This window comes from Galeopterus variegatus, unplaced genomic scaffold (genome assembly GCF_000696425.1).
Source record: "Galeopterus variegatus unplaced genomic scaffold, G_variegatus-3.0.2 Scaffold2698, whole genome shotgun sequence".
Lineage (NCBI taxonomy): Eukaryota > Metazoa > Chordata > Mammalia > Dermoptera > Cynocephalidae > Galeopterus > Galeopterus variegatus.
Genome location: NW_007728809.1, coordinates 200172 through 210859, shown reverse-complemented (window position 1 = coordinate 210859; position 10688 = coordinate 200172). Strand labels below are relative to the sequence as shown.

General features: G+C 39.3%; 1 protein-coding gene across 2 annotated transcripts in view; it reads left to right on the top strand.

The window, feature by feature from the left end:
* KANSL1 (KAT8 regulatory NSL complex subunit 1) overlaps positions 1 to 10688 on the top strand; it is a 200461-nt gene that overhangs the window by 38979 nt on the left and 150794 nt on the right. For both annotated transcript variants that reach the window (XM_008582691.1, XM_008582692.1), the window contains one exon: positions 4933 to 6304. In XM_008582691.1, the coding sequence (XP_008580913.1) occupies positions 5016 to 6304 (1289 nt within the window). In that variant the 5' untranslated portion in view covers positions 4933 to 5015. The remainder of the gene's footprint in view (positions 1 to 4932; positions 6305 to 10688) is intronic.

Here is a 10688-nt window from a genome sequence, read left to right as displayed (position 1 = left end):
GATGTAATGGAAAAAACTACTTATTTGTTAAATGAGTTTGGTAAAGGGAAACATTTTGAGTATTCAGTATGATAAAGTGCATTGTGATTCTTTATCAGGTAGGTTTTTGCCAAATACATTTGGTGGTTGAGTGCATTTAACATTTTCCAGTTCCTAAAATGCTTCCTTGGAACTGGGAGAGAAACAAGTAATTACCTAGCTCAACCTTTTGTAGCAGAAGGACCTTGATTAGATGGCTCTTTTCTTTTGTCTCTACAAGCTTATTGCAGAATCTTAATTTATGTCAGTGACAGCGGGTACAGTAGCTCCATCTGTATTTATTTGTCAGATTGTGGCTTACTAGATGAGCTAAAAATTGGGATATTTTGGGCTTGAATTCTTTATTCTGAACATACAATATGATTTTATTACCCCACCAGTAAATTGGAAATTAAAGTCCCATTCCTAAATATACTGCCCAGGTTGTTATTAGGATTAATTAGTTAATTATAGCTTTTAATGCTTTGTATTCTTTGGAGAAAGGTGATTTATCATAAGCTCTTGTGCTGTTTTTGTAAAACTGTGAGTTTGACAGTCTTTGCTTTAAGTTGTTGAGGAGTGAAGCTTTTGGAATTTATAGGAGTCAAGTGGGATGGGAATCATTGTTTTAATCAACATTTTGCTGAGTATGTTAAATTTAAGAAAGTTACTATGATGTTTTGCTTTGCTTGGATTTTTTTGGCTTTTTATGAATTTCCATTATTTTCTTTTTGCTTCTTTCTCTTTTATTATACAAGTAATACATGTTTATGGTGGAGACATATAAACCAGACAAAAGAATCTTACCACCTACTTTTTCTTTCTTTTTTTTTTTTTGTGCTTTTTGAGACCGGCCGCACCGCGCTCAGCCAGTGAGCGCTGTGAGTGCACCGGTCATCCCTATATAGGATCCGAACCTGCGGCACTGCGCTCCCAGCACCGCACTCTCCCGAGTGCGCCACGGGCTCGGCCCTTACCACCTACTTTTTCAAAGTAAATGAGGTCATAGTATATGTTTTGTTTTGTATCACTTTTTTTCATTTAACAGTGAAGCAAGCACTTTTTCATGTTAGTAGTATAGCTCTGCCACACTATTTTTATGGGTTTATGTTATTCCTTTGTATAGATAGTTCATAATTTAACTGAATTGTTGGGCATTTAGTTTTCTTTTTATTATAAGCAACATCATGAAATGATAAAAGTAAGTCTAGATATATAGGGAAAATAGTCAAAACCAACAAATGAATAAACAAGTCCTAAGTAAACTTAGGTGATGGTTTATGGTAATTGTAGCTAATAGTGCAAACTAGGTGCCATATCCATTTTTTTGGTATGTGTTTTCTTTTTTCTATGTGCACAAATCCAAGTACAAGGACATTTTAGAGAATCATTTGCTTTACATTTTTTCTGTGCATTAAAAAGTTTTATAAAATTTATTTCTTCTACATTAGCTTTTTGTCTCCTGATTATAATTATGGTGCTAGTAATAATGGGTGTTTGTGCCATGCACAAGGCTAAGTAATTGAAATTTTTTTTTTTGTCCTTTTTGAGACCAGCTGCACCGCGCTCAGCCAGTGGGCGCTGTGAGCACACTGGTCATCCCTATATAGGATCCGAACCCGTGGCGAGAGCGCTGCTGCGCTCCCAGCGCCGCACTCTCCCAAGTGTGCCACGGGCTCGGCCCTGAAAATATTTTAAATAATCACAGCAGCCTTGTGAGGTAGGCTCTGTTCTTGCAGATAAGGAAACTGAGGGAACAGGATAGTTAAGTAATTTAGAAGAGGTGAAGCCAGGATGTGAACCTAGACCTGCTCACTTGAGCCAGTGCTCCCCTTACCTATGAATGCCTTTGTGAGTAATGTTAAATTCAGCGTAGCATTTTGAGTCAATAAAAGGAGAGGCATATAGAGCTAATTTTTTTAACAGTAGTATTGTTTGGTATGGAAATGTAAAGATTTAGGAGTTAGGAATGAGAATTTCTTCTGAAGAAGTAAGTGGTCATTTCACCCCCTTAACCCCACTTATTTAGATGACTGTTTTAATAACTATTCTTTGCAGTGCATCCTATGGGGGATATTGAGACCAAGAAGAGTGTGTGAATAAAATAAACTCTTGCCTTTGAGATGTACGAGTATATGATTAATGTCAAATTCATAGACATAATTTCAGAGGACTGTGGCCAGAGAAGTCTTCTTGGAAGAGATGGGATTTGAGCCCCATATTTTTCTTTCTTTATTTTTTTAAAAGATGACCGGTAAGGGGATCTTAACCCTTGACTTGGTGTTGTCAGCACCACACTCTCCAAGTGAGCCATGGGCCAGCCCTTAAGTGTGAACTTTAAAGACTCGAATTATTCTAGAATAACTTTGGAAAGTTTACTATTAAGTACTTTCAGTGTTGTTACATTAGTTATCACCGTCTTTTTATGTGTGCTGGGGTGAGCCTGGGCTTTCCTAAGTTTTGTGTAAGTTGTGTAATATTTTTGTCCTTCCCTGGGTCCCTAGAAGGGAAGCTGTTTCCCTGCCATTGCTGAGGGCTTATGGTAATGCTCTTGGGCAGTAGGGTACATCTACTGTTTTTTATGTGTTGCTTTAATTATTTGGTACTGATAATGTGCCTCCTTTCATTGCTAATGTCAACTATGTATTGATATTATTTGAAAGGAGGAGGAGGTTGAACTGATGGGAAAGATCTGATATTGATTTTTGTTTGCTTATGGGAAAATACTTTGCATGTTATATAACTGACTCAAAGTATTTGAAACAAATAACTTTCATTGGTTCAGTTGTCAATTTGTCTTTAACACAACTGTTTATACTAGATTAGAAATTATTATTAAATTTAAAATTAGAAATGGGAAAAGTTAACATAGAACACTTTGTGTAACACAGAATGCCAGGAAGTCCATAATGGTAAAACTCTGTAAGCTCTGAAAATCTTGTTCTTTTATAGAATGTTCTTTAAAATTTAACCCTAGAATAAACTTTTCTACCCTATTATATTTTTTATTTATATGGGGCAATAAACAGATTTGACTGGTATGCGTATTGGTACTTCTATAAATAATGTTTTCTCAAATATTTAATATTATTTAAGTATTTTCATACTGATTTGCATTGTAATACTACAAAGAAGCTTAGCATAGTCCTGTAGGGCCTCCCATCCTATGTTGGTATTGATCTAAAAATAAAAATGTTTGACAAAATTGAAGATGGCCCTCTTTTTGGGGGGAACAGGGGGATTGTTCAGTGACTTCATGACTTTTTGGTCTCAGGACCCCTTTTTCACTCTTAAAAATTGAGAACCACAAAGAGCTTTTGGGAGTTATTATCTGTCAGTAGTTGCTGTCTGTTAATCTATCAATTAGAAACTTTGAGAAATTTGAATGAATTAGTAAATAGTTATTTTTAAAAAATAAACCCATTACCAGCTGGCTGGTTAGCTCAGCTGGTGAGAATGTAGCTAAGATCAAGGGTTCGGGTCCTTGTACTGGCCAGTGCCACAAAATAAAAAAAAAACCTAAAAACCAAAACTCATTACATATGAAAAATAACTTTTAACTAAAACAAAAAAATTTAATGTTATTTTTACATTTTTTGCAAATCTTTTAATGTCTGACTTAGAAAATAGCTGGGTTCTCATATCTGCTTTTGCATTCATTCTACTGATAAGTTTTTTGGTTGATGTATATAAAGAAAATCTGGCCTCACATTGACATGTAGTTTGGAAAAGAGAGGTATATTTTAGTAGTCTTTTTTTTTTTTAAGATGACCGGTAAGGGGATCTTAACCTTTGACTTGGTGTTGTCAGCACCACGCTCACCCAGTGAGCTAACTGGCCATCCCTATATGGGATCTGAACCCGTGGCCCTGGTGTCATCAGCACCGTGCTCTCCCGAGTGAGCCACGGGCCCAGCACCACGCTCACCCAGTGAGCTAACTGGCCATCCCTATATGGGATCTGAACCTGTGGCCCTGGTGTCATCAGCACCGCGCTCTCCCGAGTGAGCCACGGGCTGCACCGTGCTCTCCCGAGTGAGCCACGGGCCGGCCCTTAGTAGTCTTTTTAGATGTGTGGATATCTATCCACATTTATCTATACCCAAATTCAACAAGTACTAGTTTCATAAAGGTTAGATGCAATGTGTAATATAAAACCAGATCAATTAACTTTTCCTACTCTGTTATGTTAAAATCCATTAGTCGTGCACTTATTTTTACCCATGTGTGATTTTTCTAACATGCAGTGGTCATTTGGTCATTCACTGGGTTATGCCGATTTTCCAAATGTTGACACATTACATTCTATGGTATCAAAAATTCACATTTATTAATATCCCACTAATCTGTTTTATGAGAAACAGCATTTTAAGTATTGGGAAATGTTCAAGCTCATGATGGTGGATGCAAGTTTTCAAAATACTGAGTTTTGCTTGAAAACTCAGATTTTATCACTGACCAAAAATATTTGAAGTGACAGGTTCACTTCATTGATTTTTCAGGTACCATCTGCTAATTTATGGACGCGACACCGAGGGTTGCGATCCCGTTACCGGTCAGTAAAAAAGACAAAAAGGAAGGGGGAGGAAAAAAAGTTTTCTTTTAAATGCAGGTGATTTAACTTTAACAATCTGTGATTCTCTGGGAATGGAACTTCTGTTTTGGCACCTTTCAGTCTGTGGTCACAAATGACATAAAAGAAGGGTGGAATTATTCTTTCTGTTTTGCAGGGGTTGTGCACTCCCCCCACCCCTTTCTTTGGTGAAAGACGTTGGGGTCTCCAGAATGGTTCCATAGTGTTTTGTTTCTGGAGACAGAGTTGGGACAACATCCTCAACTAATGCTTGTATTAAAAATGTGTGTTGTTTTTGAATGTGTTTGTAATTCTAACTTCCTTTTCTTCTCTCTCTTCTAGTCTGTTCTCTGGGGAGGCAGCAAGGGGCTGTGGACCTGGCCTCGGCACCGGGAGAGGCTGGACTTCCTGTCTCTCTGTGCTGAATGGCTGCGATGGCGCCCGCTCTCACCGATGCAGCAGCTGAAGCACACCACATCCGGTTCAAACTGGCTCCCCCATCATCCACCTTGTCCCCTGGCAGTGCCGAAAATAACGGCAACGCCAACATCCTTATTGCTGCCAACGGAACCAAAAGAAAAGCCATTGCTGCAGAGGATCCCAGTCTAGACTTCCGAAATAATCCTACCAAGGAAGACTTGGGAAAGCTGCAACCACTGGTGGCTTCTTATCTCTGCTCTGATGTAACACCTGTTCCCTCAAAGGAATCTTTGAAATTGCAAGGGGTCTTCAGCAAGCAGACAGTCCTTAAATCTCATTCTCTCTTGTCTCAGTCCTATGAACTCCGAGCTGAGCTGTTGGGGAGACAGCCAGTGTTGGAGTTTTCCTTAGAAAATCTTAGAACCATGAATACTAGTGGTCAGACAGCTCTGCCACAAGCACCTGTAAATGGGTTAGCTAAGAAATTGACTAAAAGTTCAACACATTCTGATCATGACAATTCCAGTTCCCTCAATGGGGGAAAACGAGCTCCCATTTCATCTGCTCTTCAGGGTGGTGAAGTGGGGGGATCTGAATCTGGGGACTTGAAGGGGGGTATGACCAATTGCACTCTTCCACATAGAAGCCTTGATGTAGAACACACGATTATATATAGCAATAATAGCACTGCAAACAAATCTTCTATCAATTCCATGGAACAGCCAGCACTTCAGGGTAGCAGTAGGTTATCACCTGGTATAGACTCCAGCTCTAATTTGGGGGGTGTCAAGTTAGAGGGTAAAAAGTCTCCCCTGTCTTCCATTCTTTTCAGTGCTTTAGATTCTGACACAAGAATAACAGCTTTACTGCGGCGGCAGGCTGATATTGAGAGCCGTGCCCGCAGGTTACAGAAGCGCTTACAGGTAGTGCAAGCCAAGCAGGTGGAGAGGCATATACAGCATCAGCTGGGTGGATTTTTGGAGAAGACTTTGAGCAAACTGCCAAACTTGGAATCCTTGAGACCCCGGAGCCAGTTGATGCTGACTCGAAAGGCTGAAGCTGCCTTGAGGAAAGCTGCCAATGAGACCACCACTTCAGAGGGCCTTAGCAACTTCTTGAAAAGTGATTCGATTTCAGAAGAATTGGAGAGATTTACAGCTAGTGGCATTGCCAACTTGAGGTGCAGCGAACAAGCATTTGATTCAGATGTCACTGACAGTAGTTCAGGAGGGGAGTCTGATATTGAAGAGGAAGAATTGACCAGAGCTGATCCTGAACAGCGTCATGTACCCTTGTGAGTAGAACCCACGTACAATGTTAATTTTGAGAAATGTTGGGACAAGGACGAAAGACTTTGTGAATCCCCATTATGGAGAGAATAGGATTCTTTGAGTATAAGTGCTTAGATTCCATTTTTCCCCCTAATTTTAGGTAAGTGTCTGCATCTACCTGCTAGTAAAAAAATAGAGGGTATTTCTGCTATGGTATTGTGTTGCTGTAGGCTAAAAGGCGCTAATTTCCTTTTTAAGTCTTATTTAAAAAAAACAAACTAGGAGACATCCTCTTTATAAAATTGTACCAGTACTACTTTCAGAGTGAACAATTAGATTTCTTTTGAAATTATATATTGGACACTTTGGTAAATTTTAATGGCTTGACTCTTTGGATTTTATTGTCTCTAGTAAGTGGGGACAGATATTTAGTTGATGTAATTAACTTTGCTGGAATTTATAGTTGCTTTTTACTTATGTATTTATTTAACTTTTATTTATTTATTTTATTTATTTATTTTTTAAAGATGACTGGTAAGGGGATCTTAACCCTTGACTTGGTGTTGTCAGCACCACACTCACCCATTGAGCTAACTGGCCATCCCTATATGGGATCCGATCCCGCGGCCTTGGTATTATCAGCACCACACTCTCCTGAGTGAGCCACGGGCCGGCCCTAACTTTTATTTTTTTGGTTGCTGTCTGGTATGGGGATTTGAATTCTTGACCTTGGTGTTATAACACCATGCTCTAACAACTGAGCTAACCGGCTACCTGAGTACTGCTATTTTAATATCCCCATTTTTGGGGTAGAGGAGGTGTAGGAAGGTAACTTTCTTGCTGCCTGATAGCCAGTGAGAAACAAAGCAGGGGATAAAGTTAGGGGGGCCCACCCTACGCCACCCCACACACTGGGGTCTAAGCCTTATCTGGAGCAAGGTATAGTTGCTTTTAATTTAACTTTTATTGGAGAGTGTATTCAGTCTTCAATTTTAACACTTGATAGATTTTCTTACATTTTAAGGACTAATAATTAGAAAATGCTTCACAATATTTAATGTTTCCTCCAAGCACAATCCACTTTCACAACTTGATTCCCTTCTTAAAAGAGCCCATCTTTATCAGGTTTGTGTTTTATTTTCTCTCAGCTAAGGTAAATTTATTGATGCATTTGAGTAAATTCATACTCGTTTTTCCGAATCTATTGGTTTGAGAAAATTCTACGTTAAATTCTTTTTTTTTTTTCCTTTTTTGTCTTTTTTCATGACCGGCAATGGATCGCAACCCTCAGTGTCGCGCCCGTACCGGACCGGGACCGGCAACGGGATCGCAACCCTCGGTGTTGCACCCGCGCCTCGCTCAGCCAGTGAGCAGCCGGTCTGTATGTGGGATCCGAACCCTTGGCGGGAGCGCAGCTGCGCTCTCAAGCGGCGCACTGTAGCAGTGTGCCACTGGGCCGGCCCCATACGTTAAATTCTTTATGGGTGGCACTCCAAATTAGCATGATGGAGCCAGAGGTGCTTCACTCTTGTTCTTCCCTCCCAATCCTGTATCTGTGTACTTAAATAAGGAAGTATAATATATTTAAAGATAAATAAATCTACTTTATGACTTGTGAGAGAGGGAACATGAGAAGTTGGAAAAGGGGCAGGATAGGTGACTAGTAGAGAAGACTGAAATGGGTGGTTATGTTGGAAAAATTGGTTTTTCCTTGCCTGTAGTAAAAAGGTGACTAAGATTTTCTCTGAAGAATTTGGTTGTTGAGACAGCTATGCTTTTAAGCAGTAAATTCCTGGTTTCTCAAGTATGTTTATATTATCCACATGGATAACATTTTGTATCTGAAATGAAACTTTGTTTCTCTTTTGAGGGAAAAAGTCTGGATAATTTTTGCTGAACTTCTTTCTTGTATATCTAGTTCTATTATTTGTTACTTCACTGTGCTTGAGTCCACTTCTATATTCAGCTTTGAAGCAAATATATTTCAGAGGCTTTCTACTTCTGTAACATAGCTATCTTTTAAAAAATGGATTATTAACTTAAATTAGCTTGCCAGTATCCATGGCATTATCCATAACTATTGACTTTTTTTTTTTGGGGGGGCAGCCGGCCCGTGTGGGGATCCGAGCCCTTGACCTTGGTGTTTTGACACTGTGCTCTAACCAAAAGAGCTAACCGGCCAGCCCTAATCTCTACTGACTTTGCTGTATATATAAACTACTGCTTTAAAAATATCTTAGTTAACGTTAACTGTTTTGTGCTTAAAGTTGTAATAAACACCGTAGTTGAAGCATTTTAAATTGCATGTGCTTATTTTGTGTATTTAACCAAAACCTAAAATCTGTTAGCTTATTGTTCTCAGTATATATTACATTGAAAACATTTCTGAGTTTTGGTAATGTGGGTAAGTGTTCCAATCCAGGGAAATTAAAATATCTAATAGAGGACTTTTCTTTTTTTTTTTTTTCCCTGACCGGTAAGGAGATCACAACCTTCAGCACGGTGGGGTCCGCACCTCGCTCAGCCAGTGAGCGCACCGGCCATCCCTATGTAGGATCCGAACCCGCGGCCTTGGTGCTACCAGCGCTGCACTCTCCTGAGTGAGCCACGGGGTCCAGTGAGCGCACCGGCCATCCCTATATAGGATCCGAACCCGCGGCCTTGGTGCTACCAGCGCTGCACTCTCCTGAGTGAGCCACGGGGTCGGCCCAGAGAACTTTTCTTATTCTGTGGGATGATCTAGTGACTTGAAAAACCTCTTAGTCCATTCATTTACTACTTAGTTCTGAGCATTCTTCTCACATAATGGTTTGTTGATTGGAAGGGTATGAAGTACGTAAGTATAGCCAAGCCAAGACATCATTTTAGGAAACTTTTTGAGAACAATTGAATCCTCTTGCAGTTAAGACAACTACATAATGCTTTAAAAAGTTGGATTTTAATGCATCAGATTATATTAAAGTAAGGAAAATTTGGGCACTGGAAGTACTGTCAAATAAATATTCTGTTTACACAGTGAAATTGTATTGAAATTAAAACCACCAGTAGAGTGTATAAATACTTTAAAGTTCTTGGTGAGCATGATCACCAGATTGACTTTTTTTTTCCCCCTTAGCCAGTCAAATTTAGCAGTGCAGGGTTGTATACCAACTTTAGTGATACTAATGTTAATGAGTTCTGATAACTCGCTACCATCAGACCAGCCTAGATTGACTGTTATGGCTGGTATTTATTTAGCCAGGTGTTTGTTGACTTTCTCTGTATTTTCAAGGTTTTCAGCAATTGGCCAGTGAGAGTGGAGGCATTGCTTTAATTAAAAAAGGAGAGAAAAAGGAAGTTGTTCTTTGGATGCTGAGAAGCTTCTTTGTGTTCTAATAGTATCTACCAAATCTCATAACCACATTGATAATTGTTGAGTCCTAGAATGAGAAGTTAGTTAACTCTTCAGGAACTTAACACAGCTGGTGAATTTCACCTCTGCTTCCCCTGCCCTCCTCTCCTCCCAGTAGCCTGTCTGTATTTCACTCCTTTGCAAGAGATATAGTGGGCTAGATTGAGTCTAGGCAGCCATGATGAAAATATTTAGTAGAGGTGACTGTTGGAATGAGTTGTTTTTAAACAGTGTTGCTTAAACTACTAGTGGATGGTTCTGTGAAAATTAGAATCTCTTCACCAAGAATTTGTGTTTTTACTTCTTTCCTACTTCCAAGAGGAGAAAACAATGATCCATTGTAGGTCCTTGGCACATATTAGCGTCAGCGGAATGATTGACTTTTCTATGTTTGTTGAATTTTTGGCAAATTGTGTTTGTCATTGTACATGACAGTAAACTGTATATTGCTAAATGAGACATGTTAGAGAAGATTTTTTTTGGTTAATTTTTTTGGTTGACTGATTATATGCTTGGTTTAAAACTCTTACACCTTTTTGTTTTAATTTTTAGAAAAGTCTTCCTTAGAATGTTTCATATGCTTCTTGGTTTGGTACAGTGGACATATAACTGCTGCTTTGAAAATTCTGCACTATCTTGGGTTTGATATGATGACTTGTGTCATTGGTTAGTGACATCACCGTGGAAGGTACATCAATTTAAACATTATCTCCTTGGTTATGAGATTTGAGAAGGAAGCTGTATGTTTTAGTATTTTAATGTTTAACTCTTAATTGTAGAAGTAGAAATAAAGGCCTTTAACTGTCTTATGTGTATGTAATATACTTATTGAGTGCATGCTTTTATGGTCACTGTTTTTCAGTTTCGTTTTTTTTTTTTTTTTTCCTTTTTGTCTTTTTTCGTGACTGGCAACGGATCGCAACCCTCAGTGTCGCGCCCGTACCGGACCGGGACCGGCAACGGTATCGCAACCATCGGTGTTGCACCCGCACCTCGCTCAGCCAGTGAGCTGCCGG